The sequence below is a fragment of the Saimiri boliviensis genome, chromosome 15, assembly GCF_048565385.1.
Source record: "Saimiri boliviensis isolate mSaiBol1 chromosome 15, mSaiBol1.pri, whole genome shotgun sequence".
NCBI classification, from domain to species: domain Eukaryota; kingdom Metazoa; phylum Chordata; class Mammalia; order Primates; family Cebidae; genus Saimiri; species Saimiri boliviensis.
In genome coordinates this window covers 20,158,501-20,183,528 of record NC_133463.1, presented here as the reverse complement: position 1 = coordinate 20,183,528, position 25,028 = coordinate 20,158,501, and the positions used below count along the sequence as shown (strand labels likewise).

The 25,028-nt window shown below is 40.0% G+C and overlaps 1 protein-coding gene across 2 annotated transcripts in view; it reads left to right on the top strand.

Moving 5' to 3' along the window:
- Window positions 1-1,859: 1,859 nt before the first annotated feature.
- Window positions 1,860-25,028, top strand: part of CPA6 (carboxypeptidase A6) — a 331,259-nt gene continuing 308,090 nt past the window's right edge. Inside the window, exon 1 of one of the 2 annotated variants that reach the window (XM_074386629.1) lies at window positions 1,860-2,206. In XM_074386629.1, coding sequence (XP_074242730.1) covers window positions 2,091-2,206 — 116 coding nt within the window. In that variant the 5' untranslated portion in view covers window positions 1,860-2,090. The remainder of the gene's footprint in view (window positions 2,207-25,028) is intronic. The other variant, XM_003942899.4, reaches the window with a different exon arrangement.

Sequence of the window (25,028 nt, the reverse complement as noted above, 5' to 3'; positions counted from 1 at the left end):
TCCCTGGTTCATTGTGCATGCAACAGACATTGTTGATCATTCCTTCAGTAAACATTGTATTCTCTCAGGGAGGTATAAGGGAGTGCACAGGAAGACCAAAATGATACATATAGTTCTGTATTCAAGGAGAAGGTAGCCTCATGAGGAAAGCAGACAAAAAATTTGATGTGGTAATTCCTATAGTAAAGGACATGCCAGGACTTGTGAGGGACACAGAGAAGGCATTAACCAAACTGAAGCAGAGAAAGCTGCAGAAAACTTCAGAGCATCATTTCAAATGAAAACTCTTTCAGCTCTGTCATGAACCTGACATTGAATCTGTCAAAGGAATTTTGGTTCAACTCCCCAGGTAGAGAAGATGGGAAAGATTGGGTGCTTTCTCTTCTAACATGATCTCTGGCTGTAGTATTAGAGTTCTTGGCCATAACTCTCCAGGAAACCTGAAAAGTTTTATGAGTGTGATGGAGAAATAGTGGCTCACTCTCTATTTCAGAGCACAACCAAGACTGGGCATGGAGGATAACAGGAGGCACTCTGGGTAATATTTAATATGGCAAGGCACGTCGCCTGTGATGGGTTTGGTGGCATATTCAAATAGGAGCAAGTGAATGCAAATAATAATTTTAAAAAGTTTTCAGCCGGGTGTGATGGCTCATGCCTATAATCCCAGCACTTTGGGAGGCTGAGGTGGGTGGATCACCTGAGGTCAGAAGTTCAAGACCAGCCTGACCAATGGGGTGAAATCCCATCTCTACTAAAAATGCAAAAAATTAGCCAGGTGTGGTGTCACATGCCTGTAATCCCAGCTACTCAGGAGGCTGAGACAGAATTGCTTGAACCTGGGAGGCAGAGGTTACAGTGAGCCAAGATTCCACCATTGCACTCTAGCCTGGGCAACAAGAGCAAAACTCCATCTCAAAAAAAAAAAAAAAAAAAGCAGCTTTCATCATCAACATAAGAAAAAAGAGAAGGAAATGGTCTCCAAGGTTTGCTTGGAAGAAAAAGCAGACCTCATTCTAAAGTGAAGTCTTGCTACTCCAAGTGTGGCTGAAGAGCCAACAGCACCAGCATCACCTGGAAGCTTCTTTAGAAATCTGCAGACTCTTAGGCCCCTATTCCAACCACTGTGTCAGAGCTGCAGTTTAACGAGATCCCAGGTGATTTCTCTGCATGCAGAGCTCCAAGAAGCTCTGCTCCAGACCAGCGTGGTGGTTGAACATCGGAATCACCTGAGGAGCTTTTTAATCCACTGATCCCACCACCAGGGGTTTCTGTTTTCAAGTTCTGGCTCCCTAAATGATTCCAAATGTGAAGCCAAGGTGGCACAGCATTCTAAGGCCTCCAATTCCCCCACGAGAGTCTCTGAAACAGCAGCAGATCTGGGTGCTGCTGATGCAGAATGAATACCAAGATTTCCCTGAAGCCCAGTAAAGCCACTCCCCACTCCTAGAAGTCAGGAGCTGGGAACTGAAGCCGACTGTTCTAGGTACTATAGGTACCCCTGTGCACGTTCTCATCAAGGTTGTTAACTGTGCATTTCATTAGGCGAAATCCATTTAGGAATCTGTCATGGGAGATCAAAACATTAAGCCTGGAATGATCCATGTCTGCTTGTTTAGCCCATCATCAGACAAATCGTTTGCAATTAGGTAGGATTCTCATGCTGAAGAATGTAGTAGAAAAAGCAAGTTTGCACAAAAAAGTGAGGGGCCTCAAGTTGAGAAAGCAAACAAACAAAAGCAGAGAGGAGTCACCCAAAGGAATCAGCACCCAGAGAACCCGTGCCGTGAGTCAGCACCAGGGAGGCCCAGCCCTTTCCAGGGGAGCCTGATTAAAGATCAGGCTCAGCTGCTGCCGCTGCTGCTGCTGCTTGTCCCAAGACCAAGTCGTAATAGCAACTTCCCTTTCTCAGCTGCTTAAACTTTTTTTCCCCCTTGTAGCTCGAGAGAAGTGTCACAGTTTGCTCACTCTCAACCCTCCTCACTCACCCCCTTCCCAGAGAACGTGTGCAGTGTGTAGGGGGTGCTGCGAGCCACCTCCAGCCTCGGGTGGCTGCTTAAGTAACTTTCAACTCCTTTCTTCTTGACATTATGAAGTGTCTCGGGAAGCGCAGGGGCCAGACAGCTGCTTTCCTGCCTCTTTGCTGGCTTTTTTTGAAGATTCTGCAACCGGGGCACAGCCACCTTTATAACAACCGCTATGCTGGGTAAGTGGAGCAACGTTCATGCCCTACACAGCTTTGATTTGGATCTGGGGCTGGTTTACTCTGGAGTGTGCCTCCCTTTTTCTGACTTGGGGTCTCTGAGTGAATCTGCACACTTTCTCAGTCCCCTATATAAAATGTACACACAGCTCTCTGCTCTTGGCTTTAGCTCACTGAGAGAATGTGGTGGGCTCCAGTCTGGCTTTTCATACTCTTTTTCATGTGCCAACATCAGCTGTGAACCCAGGATTGAATGGGAATTCTGTCTTTGGAGTAGCTGTGGCCAGTATTTGCAGTGTTTGCCTTGGTTGATGCTTGGTGATGCTGTTGTCCCACAGGAATTATGACCTGAAAACTAAGCCTTTCCTTTACAATTGTATGTAGGAGCAGTGGGTTGAAATTCACCAGTGGTTAAGTTTAAGAACTGATTTTTTTTTCTTTTTTTTAGTCTATGCTAGTCTGTAGAGTGGTTATTAGATTTTTAAATCTGAGCACTGCAAATGATTCAACTCAAAGTAACCAGAATAAAAGTAGTCAACTGTAAAATTACAGATAGTTTTTCTGAAGGAAAAACACAGGAGTAAAACAATCAGTTTTTTTCACCCCTCTGTAGGTTAGCATGCTTTCTATATGCCTTTCGTCAGGACGCAGAGGGCTGGAAGCCGTGTGTTACTATGCACATTTTTATTATCCTGAAGGCTTGCTGTGGTATAGACAGCATGTGATTTGCTCACATACACAGGGGGTCGTTCTTTGAATCTGGGTTTGCCTGCATTTTGGAGCTGGAAAAACCTTAAATAGTTCCTCTAGTTCAATTCCTTTTTACAGAGGAGTAAACTCAGTGTCTTAAATCTTTTTAAATAGGCTCAGTCAATAATCAGCACATAAAAGTTTTCACATAGATCTGGATCATGACAAGGTAGTATACAGTGTCTTAAAACTAAGTAGTTCTTTTTAGAAATAGTGTAAAGGAGAATTTATAAGTGTGACCCTGGAAAAAAATTGCATTTCTCTTTCTCTCCCAAAGAATCTTGGTACTGCCTTTAGGGTTCCCTTGAATACAGTGCTTAGAGAGGAAACTTTCAAAACATGCCCTCAGTTTTAGGGGAGGCAGGATGGAATGGAGCTTCTGGCTGAGGTGGGGAAGGACTATAGATGGTAATATGATCACAGACTTTTCCTCCCCAGTATTTCTGAGAGGAACAGAAAGGAGTCAACATCCCAGGGCTGCCTTTTGGCCTGGACATAAAAGATCCCAGCTTTACCTCCAATAATTTGTGACCCGTTTAGAGATCTGGAAAAAGAAGCTTGTGTTTAAAGACTGCTGGTGCAGGCTCGAGTTGTGGAGGAGTTAATTCTGACTCTCCTGGCTGATGTCGGGTCAGATGATAAACATATATCACAGATTTAGACACGCCTGTGTGACCTAGGACCTCACTCCTCCACTCAGCTGTGGCTACGTGCGTAATTATTTCAACGTGTGGCACTCTTCCGTGATAACTTACCAGGCCTGCTTCAGCTGAGCAGGTGTGCACCCTTCCCTAAGCACCACCCTGCAGAGGAAATGAGGCCAATGGTAGCAACCCTTTTCATATAGAATTTGTAGTGACTGAAACCCTTCTGGAAAAGCTTCATTATCTTCTCTGCTTTCAGCAATGACTGTAACCATTGCTATTTTCTCTTTAGTTGCTACATAAGTTAATCCCAAATGTATAAATTACCAGATGTCTAAAAGTAGGAGGGAAGAAAAAGATGAAAGAATGAAAAGAAGCGAGCCTCACTCATCCATTGCAATAGAAGCCTAGAACTTTTTTAAAAGCAAAAACATTTCTGAGCATATTCACTGTCAAAAATAGGATATTTTAACCTGCCTTCATTAGATACGTCATTCTCTCATCACCAAAGACAGAAATGCTGCTCAGGTTTGAGAATGTTTTGCTTTGTTTGCTCCAAAACTACTTTCTGCAAGTTCAGCCTTCTGGTGAATAAGAATCTGATGGGAAGACGTGGTAGAAGAGTATTTAGCAGTATTTTTGGCTGGTTTCGCCTGCTCAAAGTTATTCTGAGCCACCTCATTTTTATTCCATAATAATTTTTCTTTTGTTTTTTGTTACTAATGATGGGCAGCCCTATTTCTTGCATTCATGTAAAAATATTTTTGTAGGTCTTCATAGAATCTAATAATATGTGATTATCATTTGCAGGACCCTGATTATGAATAAAAAATAGCACATGCAGGGCAGACTAGCATGCCTCCTGAGAGCAGCTAATGAGCATAGTCCTCTTTAGACATAGACTACTGACAATTGGATAGTGCCAAGTGTGTAATAGATGCTTAGTAAATGGCAAATTTAAGTGTCTCAGAAAAAAAAATGGGTTGGGATGGGTAGTGGAGGATGGGGGCAAGATAGGGATAATCAATGGTCATTTTAAAATATTAGAAAGAGTAAGACCTACCATTGGGTTGCACAACAGGATAACTATGGTAAATAATAATTTAATCGTACATTTTAAAATGACCAACAGTGTAACTGGATTATTGCAACACAGAATAAATGCTTGAGGGGATGGAGTCCCCATTCTCTATGATGTGCTTATTTCACATTGCGTGCCTGTGTCAAAACATCTCATATACCCCATATGTGTGTGTGTGTGTGTGTGTGTGTGTATTATGTACCCATAAAGATTAAAAACTTAAAATGTGTAGAAAGACTACAAGAAAATCTGATGACAAAAGCTAGTGCCTTTTTTTGACAACTATATTAAACATTTACAAGACATGTTTAAATGCATAGAAAAGGAATGAAGCAAAGTGGAAAATAGTGACTTCAATTATATTTATTGGTACTTTATCTCAAGGGTGTCAGGGGTTACAAATGCCAAGTCAAACATTTCTGGGGTAAACAAATGTCCATCAGTAAGTGAGACCCCTATGCAAGCGAACGTCATTCTGTGTTCTCTTTTTCTCCCTCATCTCCTTGTTTTCCCAAAAGCAGAGCTGGTTATTTTTTATACTGTGATATTGAAACCAAAAAAATATGAATCTTCCGCATCACAGAAAATTAGAGTAGTGTTTTATATATATATATATATATATATGTGTGTGTGTGTGTGTGTGTGTGTGTGTGTAAAAGAGAGTTCTCAGGCAGTAACAATAAATTCTGGCAAAATTGTAGAACTAACATGGCTATGATTTTTGAAAACTACTTATTGAGTGCCTTCTTCATGCATCAACATAGCATAAGTCTTAAATTTTTAAGTGCCTCAATGTCAACTTTTGCTTTTCCACATTTAGTAGCTCCTAAGATAATAATTTATCTTAGGCAAGTTATTAAGCTTCTTCAAACCTCAGTTTCCTTATCTAGAACAATGGAGGCAATATTAGACCTTCCTCACCAAGTTGCTGGAGGATTCAAGAATAGCATGGATGTTGCATGGTTCTTGGTACTTAGTAAGAACTTAACAGGATGGTAAAATGCTTACCAAGACTTCATATAAGCATTTATAAAAGCATTAATAATTCAAACAACAACCTTATGCATTTGTTATCCTCACTTTACAAATAGGCTAAATGAAGTAAAGTCCAGGTAGCCCAAGTTCAGGGCTAACTCAAGGACACACTTGGCATTCTCACCCAGCTCTGCCTGACTCCACCACTGTACTTCTCACTCTGCCACTTATTCAGGCATAGAGAAGAACTGCCTTTAAGAAAAACTGTAAGATTTCATCTTGTTTGGGGAACTGATAGAACAATAAAGGAAAAGAAATTATATAGGTAAAATTGGAAGTTTAATCTTGGTCATCTTCTCCAGGGTGATGATGAGTCATTGATAGTGAATCGTTATTAGAAAAGCATGCAGGGCCCACAAGGGATAGAAAACAGAAGAGAAAAGACACTTTCTATTGTCTCTCTCTCTCTCTCTCTCACACACACACACACACACACACAGAGAGAGAGAGAGAGAGAGAGAGAACAAAAGTAGCACAGAAAGTAGCTGTGATTGCGTGCCTTTATTCATGTAAGTATTGTTTGGATGCCTATTGTGTGCTGAGAACTTGACCAACAGAGTGAATGCCCTCTGATAGCTTGCTGTTTAGTAGAGATTATTGCTCACACATCAAATTACTATACAATGTGTAAGTGCTGTACGGTAGCAGTTCCCAACGTTTTTGGCACCAGGGACTGGTTTTGCGGAAGAGAGTTTTTCCACAGACAGTGGCAGGAGATGGTTTCAGAATGATTCAAGGGCATTACATTTATTGTGCACTTAATTTCTATTTTTATTACAGTGTAATATATAATGAAATAATTATAGGACTCACTATAAGAATCAGTAGGAGCCCCGAGCTTGTTTTCCTGAAACTAGGTGGTCCCATCTGGGGGTGATAGGAGATAGTGACAGATCATCAGGCATTAGATTTTTGTAAGGATCATGCAACCTAGATCCCTTGCATGTGCAGTTCACAATAGGATTCTTACTCCTGTGAGAATCTAATGCTACTGATGGTCTGACAGGAGGCAGAGCTCAGGCAGAAATGCAAGTGACGGGGAGCAACTGCAAATACAGATGAAGCTTTGCTCGCTAGCCTGCCATTCACCTCCTGCTGTGCAGCCTGGTTCCTAATAGGCCACCAACTGGAACCAGTCTGTGCCAGGGGTTTGGGGATACCTGCTGTATGAGATGAACAGATTCCTGAGGGCTGATAGAAGATCTCAATGATCAAAAAGGAGAGGTGAACATCCTTGTTATGGCCTTGCCAATCCTGATCATCCAGCCCTGCTGTATGTAGGCTGAGGGTGCAGAGAACTGGCTTTCTGCAATCATGGTTGCTTCTTGGGACGGGAATCAAGTAATGTGCTTATCCTGGGTCTGCTGGCAAAGTTTCATGGACTCCTTTTTTCTCATGACAGCCCTGCACTTATTGAAGATGCCTCTCATGTCTTGGGAGTTTCTTCCCCCTTCTTCTTCGTGTCTCAAGGAAGCCACTTTGATGAATGGCATACACTTTTTCCCATGACCATAGGTATGAGCAGGGCTGAGTATCACCCACTAGGCAGCTGTTATGTACTGGTTAGCCACACCTGTGCTGTGCTTATGGCCCCACTTATGGTTACTTGTCCACAAGTCAATTGTCATCCATGGAAACAGGATATGACAATTTAAAGAAGTAGACTTGAAAAAAGTAAGATTTTTTTTTTTAAAGTAATTTGGGGCCAGGCACAGTAGCTCACGCCTATAATCCCAGCACTTTGGGAGGCCAAGGCATGTGGATCACCTGAGGTCAGGAGTTCGAGACCAGCCTGGCCAAAATGGTGAAACCCCATCTCTACTAAAAATACAAAAATTAGCCAGGCATGGTAACATGCACCTGTAGTCCCAGCTACTCAGTAGGCTAAGGCAGGAGAATCGCTTGAACCTGGGAGGCAGCGGTTGCAGTGAACCAAGATGGCACTCCAGCCTAAGTGACAGAGCAAGACTCCATCTCAAGAGAAAAAAGAAGTAGTTTGGTCCTTGAAATCCTATAAGCAAAGAGACTGCACATTGGTGTGGCATGCTGAAGACAAAAAAATCGTGAGAAATACAGTGACTCAGTAGAGCAGTTTCAAACCCAGGGACATCATATTTGTTTTCAACCTTACCTCTCTGGCTATTCCCCCACCTCTCTGTTAAGAACAGTTTCTCGTTCTTTTATATCCTAATTGTGGCTTCCTTTGACTGCTCTGAGCTTTTAGAAACCTAGGTCTAGAGCAAAGAAATCAGAGCTGATCATGTGAATCTGAGTTACCGTCTACCTTGGTAGTTAAGGCTCTTTTCAGATATGATGGACATAAGTCCCCTTTCCGCAGGACCAGCCTGGGGTTGTTTGCAGCTGCTGCTCTGCTGTAGTCATAGGCAGTGCCTCCTTCCCAACTGAGAAGGGTCCTGATTGGATGGTAAATTCTTGGTTTGACCTTTTTTATTCTTCACTGTTTGCATACTTAACGAGTTTTATTCCATGTCTTCAAATATTCCCATTATTTCACTCCTGAAAAAGAAATGCATTTCTGGTTCCTTCTGTTCCTGTGAAAAGTAGCCCATTTGTGCTATCCTCTCCCTTGTAATGACCACCAGCCACATCTATGCTTTTGTTTTCATCGCAGTCTGAGTTAAGGTAGTTTTCTCTAACTGCTCTTCCTGTCTCTAGTCCTTTCTCATACTGAAGAGCTTACTAAAATAAGGCTTTTTATCACATCACTCTCTTGCTCAAAGACCTACTCAGGCTCCCCATTGTCAACTACATCAAAGGCAGAATACTCTGCATGGCTTTCAAGGCCTCTATCATTAAACTCTGATTTTCCTGCCTCTCTTTGAGTTATCCTCAGTCCTGAAACCCGATCTAGTCAGGTGAGAGAGCTAGAGAGCTTCATTCAGCATTGAACACCTTGAATAAACAAAGCAAGCAGGTCCCATTCATAGTAAGGGCCTAAAGCAGGAAAAGGCCATCTCAGTTCATGAATGATAGGTTGAAATATGTGCTCTACATTTGGGGGCATTAGGAACTAAAAAGGACATGACCTGGGTTCTAAGGCTGGTTATGAACGTTCCCCACAAGTTAGTGTGTAGTTAATAGAATAGTTCTTCAGTGCCTTCTGGAACTTCCAGCTCTTGTCCCTTGTTAATAGTAGAATATTTTTAGTTTTCCTTATGCATTAGCTCAACGTACAGCCCCTAAGTGCTGATTGCTTATCAGCTCATTATGCCCAAAGCTTTTTTCCCCGCGGTATGTTCTGTGTTTGGGGGCCTCCTGCTTTGCTTGTTAAAGACACCAGTGCTGTAGCTCTCTACTCCTCTACCGAAACTCACAGGCAGACGGTACTCCATGGGGGTCAGCACTTCCCAAGCTAGCAGAAAGATGAGTGTTTCAAATGCTTCTGGGCTCCACTGTCCTTGAAGCCCAATCTGATAATGGACCCTTTATTTTATGGTACCAAGGTACTTTCTGGGTAATACCATTAAGCATAGTCACTTCCAACCCCAGAAAGCAGCAAAGGATGTCAATGCTTCATAACTTCCCAGCTTATATTGTGTGAGCTACAAAAGCATTATTTTTTTCTGTCTTTGTAAATGGAATGACTGAACAAAAAATAAAAACGCTTTTGGTGACTTGTTTTAGAGTTTTCATTACGATCAGTCAGTAAATAACTTGTTTATTGGATTATAATTTGCTTTGCTAAATAAATGGCTTCTCAATCCGCCTCTAGACATTAGCTTCTTTATGATATAGTAGAATGCAGAATATGAAGCTTTGGGGTCTTGTTCTGGGTAATGCCGTAAATTTCCTAAAAGATTATTTTATGAAAGTTTGAAGCAAACTTCTAAGTGTTTCTCTTCAACATAATTATAGCTTTGCTCTTTTTTTTTTCCAGTGTACTTTGAAAGTAGTAAACGATTTTAGTTTCAGTTTTAGTAAGGATACTATTGGGTTGTTTTGTTTCTGTATTTTTGTTTCTTGGTTTTTTTATGACAAAGAAATCCTAAACCTCCATGGCTTAAACAAGGAATCTATTTCTCTCTTACGTAAAACTCCAGAACAGCTATAGCTGGTTGGTGGTGCTGGAGAACCAGGCTGCTTCTGTCTTGTAGCTCTGCCATGCTCAACATTCAACTTCCAAAGGAGGAATCTTCCATTTCTCACAGTCCAACCAGCAGGAAAGTGGAAAGAAAAGTCACTCTCCTGTAATGCCATAGACCAGAAATTCCAACATCACTTTCTGCAGGCCAGAATCAGCTAGATGGCCCTAGCTGCAGAGGAGACTATGAAATATAGTCTTTAGCCAGATCTGGGAGAACATAGTATAGAAGACTACAGCAGTCTCCCTCTGAGTGGTTACACTGATATCCAGTGACTACCAACCCAGTCTCTCTTCCACTTGTTTTGTTTGTTTGTTTGTTTGTTTTAATAATAATCTCTCCAAATGGATGTTTAGAATTTTAGAATTGCAGCTAATTAAAAGTGTGCATTTTTTTTCTTCTAAAAACGGTGTATTTTTAAATCATAAAATGTCAGGACTGGAAGGAACAAAAAATATATCATAGCCCAATCCCTTTTTACAATATATAAGGAAGCAGAACTCCATAAAGGTAGAAGGATTGGCAGAGCTAGTAGTAGAGTTAAGACCAAAACCCAGGCCACTTGAGTTCACAGCTTTCCTTACAGTCAACAACACCACCTTTGGTGACTCCAGAAATATTCTTACCCCTTCCTATTCTCTAGAGTCATTGGGGATGAAGTAAAGTGATTTGGAAAGGCTGAGAAGTATTTAACAAGGGAGATATTTCATATCTATAAATATTTGCAGGATGTCTGGCCCGCTGCTAGTCTAGGACTACAGAGATGAAAGAGAAGCCCACGTGCACAGTATAATGAGTAACTCAAGCAGGTAAACAAACAGTTCCAACCCTGGGGTCCTTGTGCCTCCACAGAAAACTCTTGGTATCAGATATCAAGTGAGTGCAGGAGAGGGTCCCCTAACCCAGACTGAAGAATGGACAGAAGGCCAGAGAAGTTGTCTGAGATGTGACAATTATAAAGGAAAAAAAGAAGCATTTGAGTTTTATTAAGTATGCAAGATATTTTTCTTTTAAATGTCTGGTACTGAAAGGATGTGGCCCTGATCTCAGTCATGAAGAACAACTAGAAATTCGGTTAAGGCTTTCCAGATACAGGGAATATATTGGTGTAAAGAACTACAAGTGAGAGAGCTTGGTCAAGTCTAGAAAATCAGAGCAATTGAATGTGGCTGCAATAGAAGGCATCTTTCTCCCAGGGAGTCAGGAGAGGGGAGGGAAGGTTGCAGAGGTAGATGAGGTCCCATAAAATGCGGTTCTGATTTCTCCCAAAGGTGGCAGTATTCTCATAAACGATTTAAACAGGGAATTCAGTTGATGCAGTTTTTAAAAGAAAGTTCCATCTGCCATCATTGAAAATGGGAGGACCAGAGGGCTGAAGGCTGGTGTCAAGACGACTGGTATGTTATGGTGACCTTAGTAATATGGGGCAGGGCCTGGTTTATGGCAGTGACATTGGAAGAAAAAGGAGGGAGTCAATTAAAGAAATATTTAGGAGGTAGATGATATAGTACTTTGTAAATTAGAATATAATACTAGCTATTATATTAGGTAAGTTATGCTATTCGTGGGAAAGTTTCTCATGTAGGCACATCCTGTCACAAAATTGACAATTTTTTCATTACATGCTATCTTCCTGAGGAATTAAGTAACAGACTGAAAATGTCTTAGTTTCTTCTTAGCCAAATGAATGGGTCTATTCTTATTCAATTATCAGAAAACTGGAGGTGCCACCTCCTCATCCATCTTCCTAGTTCTCTCATTCTGCCTCACTCCACAAACACTTACTGACCCAACACCAGGAGAGTAGCAATTATCACATCCTGACAGACATTTCTTATCCCCAAGGATGGTTAGCAATCTTCAAAGTAGCTGTGCTAGGCAGTGTCTTGCAGAGGAAACGACAGTCTGTGTCTCCTGAGGGTTTATGTTTTAATCCACAATCTAAACTGAAAAAAAAGAAAGATTTTAAAAAAATGAACAAGTATTTGAAACAAATGACAATGCAAGTATATTACATCAACACACTCTTCCTGATTTTTTTTACGTTTGTTTTCTTAATACACATTTTGTGTATTTTTTAAATATATTTTATTGTGTTTTAGGTTTTAAGGTACATGTGAAGAACATGCAGGATTGCTGCATAGGTGCATACATGGCAATGTCGTTTGCTGCCTTCCTCCCTATCACATATATCTGGCATTTCTCCCCATGTTGTGTATTTTTATAGCATTTCAGCCTTAGCAACTAATAAAAGATGAAAGTTCTAAGATACTCTTCATCACTAGATGAGAACCATGGTCTATGTTTGCACTTACAGAAGCCGAAATCATTTGCACATGTTACCTCATTGGTCCTGTTTTCATTTCCCCATCTCCCTTTCAGAATGTCTTTATCTTATCAGACTAATTCATGAATCACCAACATGTCAGCTAGGTTCTTTTTTCTGATTTTGTGACTGTAATGAGAACACAAGATTTGTAATGAGATGATTGGGGTCTTATTATATCCTCTCCATCATGTTTGCATGGGATGTCTGATGATGTGATAGCAATGTATTTGGCATCAAAACTGCTAAACATATTGAAGGTTGGAGGCATTTGGGATGAGCCTGTATAGCAAAGTATTTGGAGTAGTTAGAAATTTGCTACAGAAAAAATATCCTAAGCCCTCAACTTACACAGCAGAAAAAAGGATACATATGGGGGAGTCCAGTTCTCCCAAAGTTTTCAGACCTCTTTGTGGAAGCAAAGGAAAATGTAAGTGATGAGTAGAAACTCATCTTAATGTAATATCTGATAGAAAAATCACTTCAATATTTTGGAGAGAAATATAGTCTGCTTTGTTTTTCTCTTCCTAAAATAAGGGTTTTCTTTTTCCATAGGGCCCTAGTTTCCTGAGGTCATGCACCCTCCACACTACTATTCTAAAAACTCTCCAATTACTTCAAGCACCCACACACACACCTGCACCCTCCCTTCCGCCATGCCTGACACCAAACCTTTATGACAAGAGTAAATAAATGTATCTTTCTTGATAAGAGGGAGGCTGGTGGCTCACACTTGCAATACCAGCACTTTGAGAGGCCAAGGTGGGAGGATCATTTGAGCCCAGAGGTTTGAGACCCAGGCCGTCCAACATGGAAAAACCCTGAATTTACAAAAAAAAAAAATTTAAGTTTGCCAGGTGTGGTGCCACATACTTGTAGTTCCACTACCAGGGATGCCTAGGCAGGAGCATTACTTAAGCTCAGGAGTATGAGGCTGCAGTGAGCCATGATTGCACCACTGCACTCCAGCCTGAGCAATAGCCTGTCTCAAAACAAAAAAAAAAGAGGGAGATGATGTAGCATTTGACATGAGTTATCTCAGCTTCCATCCTTCTTACCACAGACTACAGGTTCCTGATCCCCGCACCCCGCCTTTCCAAGGCAATACCTTGTGCGTTCAGCCAGCACTATTCATTGAGTGCCTACCATGTGCCCATTTTAAGGCCCAGGGATCTAGCACTGCAGGTTCTAGGAATACAGCACTTCTTTTAAGTCCTAGTGAATGAAACAAAGTCTCTTGTGAGGTTTACATTTAATGGAGTGACAGAAACTTAACATGTCATAGTTCTGAGCTCTTGTAAGGACAATGAAGGGAGATAAAATGTAGAAAGGTGATAAAGAGTGTCAAGAGAGGAGATGAGAAGAATAAAGTGAGACTCCTGATTATGTGAAGATGTGAGGGTAGAAACATCCATGCATGGGAAACAGCAGGTGAAGTGGAAGCCCGTGTGGCATGTCCCTGGACAGCGGGTCTCAGACCGGCAACATCAGCACCGCCTGGGAACTGGCAAGAAACTCAAATTCTCAGGCCACCTCCCGCTCCCAAATCCGGAGCTCTGGGGATGGGGCCCAGCAGTTGGGTTTAGCAAGTCCTCAAGGTGATGGAAGCTAAAATTTGAGAACCACTGTTGAGGACAAGCAGCAGGGTGACATGGCTGCAGCCTGTGGGTCAGTGGAACAGTCACTCGCTTTGTTCCTACTGCTCCAGTCCAGACAGTGTTCAATTTCCTTTTGTTTATCACCGTGAACCCTCTCAAAATCACCTACAGCTCTCTTCCTCTGTCCTTTGTCTATTCTGTGCATGTCTCTGGGGAAGCCCTCCCTCCTCTACACCTGCTCACCTTTCTCAAATCAGTTCAAACTCTTACCTCCACCATTGTGAGTTCCCAGATGCCACCAATCAGCTGTGACCATGCCCTCCTCTGAGAGCCCAGGCCACTCTGTCCTTTATAACACTAACCACACAGGGCTCGCTATTACAGTTGTGTGTGGATGTCCTATCTTTCCTTTCAGGAAATAAGTTGAGAGTAAGAGGCTGTATCTTCTTATCTGTATTCTTACCATCCCCAAATAGTGTTTGGCATAGTCAGTAAAGATATGAATGGATGAAAAGGAAAAAGGAGGAAGAGGAGGAAGGGATGAGAGAGAGACAGGGAAAGAATGGGAGGGGTCAGGAAACTAACAAAGAATTGAATTGCTGACACCTGCAGGCAGTTTTACCACTCTAGATTTCATCAGTGACAAGTAGTGAGAAACAGGAACCATTTGCCCTTACGGCTTTTGGCTTTCGGAGGAATGTGGGGACCCTGGCTACCACCTGTATGTGCTTGCAGGCGACATTCCCAACCTCCTATTGATTTCTCCCTGTTCAATGAGTTTTGGGTATCACTTGCACTATTACCCAAATTTGGTCTCAGATATTTTATTTACACAGGCTCCTAAAAGTGATTGGACCAGCGTTCTGCTTGGGGGAGGAGATCTCTGAGGCAAAACTGCTGTTTCCTGGCTAGGTAGAATGGGCACCAGCTGGTCAACACATTTATTAGCAGTTGCCTTTACCAAATTTAGAGAAGCCACACTTGCCCTTTTGTCATTGTTGTTTTATCCTCTAAGGAATAGATGTGAAGTCAGCTGAAATTGTAGGTCACTCCTCAATCATCGATTCATTTTGAGCCTCACATCCTCCCTAGTTTTTGACTAAGTTTTACAAACCAAAGAACTTCCAGTGTATCTTTCAGAACTTTATTGGTTGTGTTCTCCCTTTAACTCATCTTTTTCTATCTCTTCAGATCCTTGACTCAATAAGGAGAAAGTTTTCTTGGAATTTCTATACTTGGTTCCCCTACTTAGATGCCCATGCAAATTCCAAATACCACAGAAACAGAATGGCCCTGGAGAGTACAGTCAGGCTTCCTTTACAAATAAGGGCAACAATAAAAATTAGAACACAGAAAGTTGATCAAATAGAGTGCTATGTGGTTCAGAGTCCTCAGACTGGGGGCATTTTCTGAGCCAACCTCAGCACGTTGCCCCAGCAGCTTTTCCTCGAGCTAGAAATATCCAGACAGAGGTTGTGTGAAATCAGTTGGTCCCTGTGAGAAACGCTTAAAGCCTTAGAAAGCCTTGAGTTAAGGAGTTGTGGAAGAAGTGAGGGGATAGGGACCAGCTGAGAAATAGCAAAAGGGAAGGGACTCTCCAAGGGTGAAACCACTGCACAGTTTCTCAAGAAAAGGTATGGCATGCCAAAGGACTTGCCACCATCTTGGCCTCTTGTGTTTGCATGTGTGTGAAAAAACATTTGTTTTTTCCTTCAAATGCAACTTTTATAGAGAGCATTTAAACACGGGATGAATAGCTCACTATGGACCCAGCTATTGGTAGCGTGGTTCTTTCAAGAAAAGAATCTTAATAAGAAGAAAGTTAGATGAAATGGCAAAGTAGAATTATCACCAATTCAAAGATTCAACCACTGTCCCCAAATTAGGTATTCTAAACCAATTAGTGAAAAGATTCTAAATCAATATGGTGACCCAGTCTCATTTCTATAATAGCAGGATTGCAAATACTTAAAAGAATGATTTCCTAAGAACGGAAAATTTTTATGGTGACTACTTAGCAACAATTTTGTGCTCTTGAACATACAATATGATTTATAGTTATTATACATAGCTTCTGATAAACATATTGTATTTTTAAGTATTGGTCACTTCACCAAGATTCTTCTGTTCATTACATGGGGCAGTGGAAAGCCAGTTACTCATTTCATTCAATCTAAAGATAACCACTATGATATTCTCATTTAAAATAAGAAATATATATATATATATGTGTGTGTGTGTGTGTGTGTGTGTGTGTGTGTGTGTATTCTTTATCCCCATTTTCTGGCAAAGAGTCCCTAAAATCCTTGACTCTCTAAAATGATGTGTCATTTGTATGATAATGAGATGACTGGATAGCCTTAGGATGGGAGCTGGTTGCCAGGGAAACCAACCCTGTGATTAGAGGGTTGGGACTTTCAGCCCCATCCCCCAACCTCCAGGGAAGTGAAAGGGACTGAAGGTTGAGCTAATCACCAGCAGTCAATGATTTAATCAATTGTGCCCTCATAATGAACCTTCCATAAAAAAACAAAATGAACAGGGTTCAGAGAGAGCATCCAGGTTGCTGAACATATAGAAGTACTGGGAGGTTGGTATCCCCAGAGATGGTCTGGAAGTTCTGGACCCGTTCCCACATAACTTGCCACATGCCTCTCTTCCATCTGCCTCTTTATCTGTATATTTTACCTGTGTAACAATGCTGCAAGATATGCACACATACCCCAGAACTTAACATAAATTTTTTTTTAAAAAAAGAAAATAATAATAAATGGATAAATACAAGTGTTTTCCTAAGTTCTGTGAACCATCCTAGCAAATGATGAAACCCAAGGGAGGGGATTATGGGAACCCCTAATTTATAGCTGGTTAGTCAGAATTTCCAGACACCTGAACTTGAGATTGGCATATGAAGTAGGGGGCAGTTATCTAGGACTGAGCCTCTAACCTATGAGATCTGGAGCTAGTTCTGGTTAAAGTGAGAATTGAACTGAATTATAGGACACCCAGCTCGTGTGAGAGAATTGCTCAATGGGGGAATCCTCCTCCGCCCTACATCTGCTAGCGGAAGTGTTCTGTGTTGAATGTTGAATGTAGCAGGTAAAAACAGGTTTTTCACCAATATCACATCCACTGATTTCAAAAAAAGAGACATAGCCAAATTGGGGCCCATGAGAATAGCACACCCTAAGTCCTGAGATCTGTAACTTTCTTTACAGGCTATTGCCATTAAGAACAATCCAGTTGTTTTGCTTAGGCAGTCCAAGTGGTGATTTACATCTCCTATATTTTATAGAACACGTGTAATATTAAACTATTTGCTGCATCAGGCTCTGAGCAGCTTACAGGGATATTTACTTAATAATTTGACTAAGCCTTGCATACCCATCTGTCTTGCCATTAATAGAAGTAACTGTTTTCTTCCGTAGTTCTTGTTTTCCAGTACATCACTTAACTTCCTCCTGAGCACTCAGAATGCTCTACAGTAGCACTTATTATTTTGTATTTGTTGTTTAATTGTTTATTCATCCTGACTAAGCTGTGCTCTCTTTGGGAGAAAATTTCATCTTTATTCTTCAAGTCGAGTCTCTACAGAGACTAGCAGATACATGGTAGTTTTGTTATTGTTAACTCCCGTAGCCACTGAAGTTGAACCACAACAAATTTTCAGTATATGACTGTTTTTAAATTTTAAAATAACAGCAATTTCAGATGGCTCAATTTAATGTAAACTTTAATTTTGAAAAATGAGAGCTTTTCTTCTTGCTATAAAAATACTAGCTGCTTACGTGCAAATTTTCCATTAAAGTATCATCAGAGCTCTATCAAGTTTACAGAGTATTGCCAGAGCTAATGAATTTTAGTGTACAAATAAAACACTAGGGGGTCTTCCTGACAGTACAGATTTGCTACAATCCCAGGTAGGGCCTGGGACTCTGCCTTTATAATAGGCTTCCTGGTGATTCTGACACTATCATTCAGGGACCATGCTTTCAGTAGCAGGTTACTGAATTGCAGGATAAGGAGTCAGGAGATGTGTTAAATTCTAGATCTGCTACTAGCTATCTATGCTGCTTTAATACATTCACTTCCTCTTTCTGGGGCCTGCTTTCTATAATGTCCAGGAATTAAATTGGGTGGTCCCTTCCTTCTAAGTCCCATGCTCAGGCGACATCTACACATGTCGTTAAAGAGTCTATGCAAAATAAAAGATAGGACCACCAGCTCCATCCTCAGCCTGCCTGGGTTCATGTCCTAATTCTCCCATTTACTAGTGATGTGATACTGGACAGAGTTACTTAATCTCCCTGTGCCTCAATTTTCTCATCTCTAAAACTGAACTAATATTGAATATAGTTCATGTATGTAAAATGCTTAGGCAGAGACCGGTACAAATAAACTCCATAAATGTAAGCTATTTGCAGTATTAATAGTCTCTACAGTTCTATTTCTTAAAAGCTTTCCTAAGGAGATTATCTGAAATGTAGGCAAAGATTTATAGTGTATGGAAAGATGTTTGTTACGAATTTATTCAGTCTATCAAAATTTGGGATGCTACCTATATGTTCAACAATAAGAAAGGTTAATTATAGTGCAAATTATAGATCCTTTTGTGTCTGTTGTAAATGTCTATAAATTTTAATGCTCAAGATTCTATAGAAGTAAAGAAAATTTCTTACTCCCCCTTTGAAGGTTGGCATCTGCTGAAAGAAAAGGTATACAAATGTATTAATGTGCATAAACATTGGGAAATCACAGGAGAATGATTACTCAATTACCCAATGAGGTTTAGAAGCTTATATACTCTTCTTCATAGAGGAGAGGTAAGTGGGGGGGTGTAGAAAATTTCAAGGGCTAGTAAATGAATTTTAGGGGAATTGAATAGGCCCAAAGGACAGATAATAGTTATTCAATGATTCTAATGGAATGAAGAACAGACAATAGCTTGTAGACAAGTCCTAGGAAGGTGAGAGACATAACTGCACTGTGAACAAAGGTTATCTTATTATGCAGATAAAGTCTCCCAGGTAATCTCTCAAAGCAGACCTTAAAAGAATAGATGAAGTCTGTTTGGATATCATGAGAAAGACTTTTAGTCTTGTCTTTTCCCTGGTGATTTAATCTTTTCCTGTTAGTCGAGAAGCCTTGGGGGAGATAGTTTCAAGACAATTGCATTTCTTTTGGAAGAAGTCTTCTGAGTCAAATAAGGGAACTTCCAGAGACAGCTGCTACCTGTGCGGGTTTGGGGGGCAGTGGGGAGCTATAGACAAGAGAAGTTTAGAAAGTTCTTGGTTCTGAGGCATCCTCTAAGGTCTTCCAATTTCCTTTAATTCAAAAGTGCTAAGCATGCCAAAGCACCATACTTTAGGCTTTTATTCTGTGAGCCCCAACAATATGATAAAAAATGAGGAGAAAATAGGATACAAAGGTATCAATAGTTTAGGTTTCACTATACAAGATAGTTAGCTGTATCTGGGAGTAAAAGTTCCAAAATAATAAGTGGTTATTATGTCCAAGTGATACTGTTACATAGGGTTTTTTTTTTCTTTCTCCTTATACTTTGTCTGTATTTGCTAATTCTTCTGCATGAAGCATGAACAACTTTTATATTCAGATTAAAAGTAATTTGAAGCATGTGTACATTCACAAAAATATATTTTTTAAAATCAACCCTATAGCAAGAATTTCTGCTTCTGTGGTACTTTGTGCCAAAACCATTCTAGAATCATTGTAAATAAGAATCAGAAGTTAAGAAATTTAACAATACAGCACTCAGTGCCAAAATAATGACCAAAAAGAAAAACAAGCATGTTCCTCCTTTATTTCTGACTGAAAAATGAAATTGTAGAACATTCTTAATGAAGCATGAAATCGCCAAAGTGGCTATGTTTCTGAGTGTCACATAGATACTGGAGAGACGTGACACAGAGGAACAGGGCTCAAGGCCTTTCAGCTTAACATAATGCCAGAGACTCCCTGCATCATGCTGACATATGCATTTAAGTAAATGGATTTTCAAATATAAATTCTTCAGTGGTCTCAATATCACACTATTATTAAATCTGTATTTAGATTTTTATTTAAAAGTTAGGAGAAAAGCATTTTAAATGACTAGAGGGAGAATTCATTGCCCTTTTATAAGTATTCCTCTGTAACATGTATTTTTCCAAGCCTGAACAAGCCAATTTTAAGACTTTCAGGAAAAAATATTTGTCAGCAGTTTCTTGAACCATCAATTACTTTTTTAAACTACAATAATAGTTATCATCAGAACCTACTCCAGGTTAAATGTCTTCATTTGCCAAAGAGGGCTAGGGGCTATTTCTTCTTGCCTCTGTGAGGCATGGATTGAGAGAAAAGTTTGTCTACAGGAATTTTCTACTGCTACTCCACTGCTTGATAAAATTCATCTTCCTTAATCTTTTCTGGCTTTTCAGGACTTTAAATTTGTCTCTTTGAGTACACATCACCAGTGGTCTATAGATACTTCATTATCTTCCTAACCAGTAACCTCAACCTGAAAAATATAAGAAAAAGAACTTGTGAATAAAAATCGCTTTCAATCACTTACAAATCATTTTTCTTTGCCTCTCTCTTGCTCTCATGAATTCTAGAACCTTGATTAAAGAGGCTTTGGTCTTAAAACTTAGGCTTTGAATGAGTTGAACAAAGAATGTTGAAAAATCTTAAATTTGCAGCTATCTTAGTGGCAGATTATAGCATAAATCTGAGGACCCACTGTCATCCAGAAAAAAAAATTATCTCCAAAGTAGGATGGTCAAAAAAACATTATTTATCTAACATTTATTTTATCTCATCCTTAGGTGCACTTTAATTTTTTGTATTTTATAATATAAATACCAGGAATGGTGGCTCATGCATGTAATCCCAGCACTTTGGGAGGCCAAGGCAGGAGGATTGCTGAGCCAGGAGGATTGCTTGAGGCCAAGATTGCTTGAGACCAGCCTGAGCAACACAGCAAGACCTTCCCTCTACAAAAACAATTTTAAAATAAAACCCAGGCATAGTGGCACAAGCCTGTAGTCCTAGCTACTCTGGAGGCAGAGGTGAGAGAATCTCTTGAGCCCAGGAGTTGAAGGCTGCAGTGAGCTATGGTTGTCCCACTGCATTCCAGCCTGGGTGACAGAGTGACTTCGTCTCTACTTAAAAAAAAGTAAAATACTTGTGCATTCAGTAAAAATGTAGATGTAAAATGACTTAAATCTATGGAGATTGAAGTCGCTCACAATTTTCAGTCATGAGGTTTTGAAAATGGAGATGATGGCCTCAAAGTTCCCTTGTTCGCCAACAACAGCATGTACTGAGGCCTATATTCATTTATTTGTCAAATTTTTATTGAGCCCCTATATATGCCAAATTGTTTTAGACATTAGGAATATAAAGGGCTAGGACTAAGGCAGAAAAAGGCACCTGTTTTGTGAAGCCCATAATTGCACAAAGGAAACAAACAATGGTACAAATAAACAATTATAAACTCTTACAACAGCTGTGATATAAATAAACAGGATACTGTGGTTTTCATTTACTCATTCAGCAAATGTTTACTGATCATCTAATGCATACCTGGAACTGTGCTAAGCACTCTACGCAAAATAGACATGGTCCTTGCTTTCAAAGAATTTTCTCTCTAGCCCAGGTAGCAGATATTAATTACAACTGTGATTGAAGTTATAAAGGAGAGGTAGCACAGAATGCTAACAACTCAGAAGGAACTGATGACCAAAAACTGGGGGATGAGTGTAAGGTGGAAGAAGTCTTCCTGAAGATGTTATCCTCAAGGCAAGGCCTTGAATGATGAGAAATTTGGTGAGCATAGCTATGAGAGCAGATCAGAGCTCTTGAGAGAGGTGTAGTCTCCAACTTGGGAAAAGGAAGCAAGGGGTACATGATGCTCCTGCTGCTTAGTGATTATTTTTCATTGCATGGTTTTAAGGGGAAACCGGGCCCAATGGCTTACTGTCAGTTGTATGCAGGACTTTAGACTGCAAAGCACTTTCTCTTGGGTTGTCTCAGTTGTTTCTCATCTATGTGTGTGCTATGCAAGTAGTTGCTTTCAATTCTCATAGATATAAGTTCTACACAGGTGCCTTCTCAAAACTCAGTCTCTAAACTCTGCAAGTAGATTTGTCCTTCCACTGTAGGGCACACCTGAAATCAGTGAAGTGGTGCTCAGTGGGGCCTTCTGCTTTGTGTACAGAACTTTCTGAATATAAGCTGTTGGCTTCAAGAAGCATTGAGCTGCTGTGAGTTGGCTACAGATTTGAAAGGCGAGGGTGGGGGCAGACATCAAAAGGAGAACTCAGCTGTGATTAGGAGGTATGCAAGGCTTACCAAAGGCAACACACCACATGAAATCAGCAGACCCTGGTGCCAAGAGGCTCTACAGCTAGAGGAAGTAGGTGAATGTGAGAAGGCCATGTAGGAGAAGAGACATCTACTCAATGCTCTGGTATATCTGATGTAAACAAGCACAGGGCCTACATTTTAAACATAGGGGGCTTCAGAAACTGTGTCAAAGAAGGAAAAAAGTCAGTGAATTTGTATCCTTTGCTAATTTGTTAAAAATTAATTTTGCATTTTTCTATAAGCTTTAGAGAGAACCGTATATTAGAGATACTTGTCCTTCATGCATCATATCTGTAACACATGCCTCTACCAATCTGTCATTTGTCTTTTAACTTTTTCTGTAAGGAAAGAAGAAATAGAAACCATCTTAATGGTTATAATTCAAATCTACCCTTAGTTTTTTTTTTTTCTTTGTGGTATTTAGTTTTAGCTTGTTTAAAAATGTCAAATATTGCTCCCACTCAAAAACTATGCAAATATTCTGGGATTTTTTTTTCCTGTTGGTTTTGCATGATTTTTCTTTTTTACATTTAGATCTTTATACAGAAATTTTTTTTGTACACAGTGTAAAGAAGAATATAACTTAATTTTATTTTAGAGGGCCATTTACAGAAGAAAATATGCAAAGAAAAGCTAACTTACATAAAAAGGCACATTTCACTCACAAATACAAATTAAAACAATGAAATGTTTTAATTTTTCCCAAAAATAGAAAATGCTTAGTACTGGTGAGAATGAGGAAGCAACTTGGACTGTCATATAATGCTGAAGAGAAGGCAAAATTGTTATAACCGCTTCAGAAAGTAATCAGCTGAATCTAATAAAAATTAATATCCTCTGCCGAGCACGGTGGCTCAAACCTGTAATCCTAACACTTTAGGAGGCCAGAGAGGGTGAATTGCTTGAGCCTAGCAGTTCAAGACAAGTCTAGGCAACATGATTAGACACCCATCTCTATTTAAATAAAAATTTCTGTATGTAAAAAAAAAGTTTAAGAGTTAAGATCCTCACACCCTTTTGATAAGGAATTCTATTAGAAAATACCTAACATAGCATGTGTGTTAATATTGTAGTACTGTACGTGGGGATTTTTTTTAAAAGCTGAAGACAAAGTCCATCAACACAGGAACAATAGAAAAATCATATCCTATAGTATGGAATGTTATGCTGTTACAAAGAATGAATTATGGTGTATATTGAACTAGAGGGGTGTGCGTGATATATTTTTAAATGAAAATATAAAGTTTGAGAGTAATATGTGTGATTCTATTTTGGAAATGTGCTAATTTTTAGAGTGTAGGGACATTTATGGGGATGTTTATGTTGATTTTTCTTCTTGGAAGGTGAGGAGGAAATGGTGGCAGTGGTAATTTGTGAGGGTATATCAACTTCTCTCCCTTTAACTTTAAAATGGTCTGGTATACCAACATGAGCTAAGTAAGAAGAAACCTGGGTTCCATTTTGATTTATGTGTCTTGAACTGAGCTAAGTAAGAAGAAACCTGATGTATTTCATAAGAGCTGAGCTAAGTAAGAAGAAACCTGGGTTCCATTTTGATTTATGTGTCTTGAACATGTCATTGTGTTCCTGGCATCTCTTCTTCCCAATGCACGATGAGGAAGTAAAGAAAAAATATCAAGTGCTCCAAATATCCCTGAAATAAGGGTATCATAGGGCAAGAGAATGATATTCCCTCTGCAGTTTTTACATTTGCTCTGATTAAAGGCCGAGATTTCCAAGTTTATAAATAAGTATCTCAGTTTCAGCCCACCAGGGAAGAACCGTCATGTTTTCATTTGAACAAGGTTTGGTGCTGTGATGCTCGTATATAGCATATAGGAAATGTAAGCTCAACCCAGGTCACAGCCTAGTTTACTTCATGGAACACATCTAGAAGGAACTGAGCAGATACCAAAGCTGATTTCTTATTAGAATTACTTGCAGATTTCAAAACTGCAACTACAGACACCCTGGGCTTGACCCAAATGTACTGAATTGGAGTATCCAAAAATTGGACCCAGAAATTTGTTTTTTATGTGATTACCAGGTGGTTTGGACGCATCTCATCTATAGACTGTTGATTAGAAGCTACTGATGAAATCTAGTAAATGAAGTCAAGCTGCCTGCCATAGCTAAAATATAGGCAGTGATAGCAATGTTGCAAGATAAACCTTAAACAAATTTAACAGAGTTTAACTGACCAAAGAATGATTCCAAAATCAGTCAATTCCCGAAATAGAGTAGATTCAGAGAAGCTCCGGTGCTACCTCGTGGTCCAAGATTTATGGGTAGAAAAAGGAAAGTGACATACAAAAAATGTTAAGTGAGGTACAGAAACATTCAGATTGGTTACATCTTGGCATTTGCCTTGTTTGAATCCAGTTTGAACAATTGGCTGCCATTGACTGGCTGAAACTTGGTGATTGGCACAAAAGTAAGTTACAGTCCATTTAGATCTCTAGTTAAGTTATGGTTCCCTACGTACAGAGAATCTTTTTTTTTTTTTTCTTTTTTTTTTTTTATTGCATTTTAGGTTTTGGGGTACATGTGATGAACATGCAAGATTGTTGCATAGGTACACACATGGCAGTGTGCTTTGCTGCCTTCCGTCCCCTCACCTGTATCTGTCATTTCTCCCCATGCTATCTCTTCCCACCTCCCCACCCCCCGCCCCTCCCCCATTTCCCCCCAACAGACCCCAGTGTGTAGTGCTCCCCTCCCTGTATCCATGTGTTCTCATTGTTCAACACCCGCCTATGAGCGAGAATATACGGTGTTTGATTTTCTGCTCTTGTGTCAGTTTGCTGAGAATGATGGTTTCCAGGTTCATCCATGTCCCTATAAAGGACGTGAACTCATCGTTTTTGATGGCTGCATAATATCCCATGGTGTATATGTACCACATTTTCCCTATCATGCAG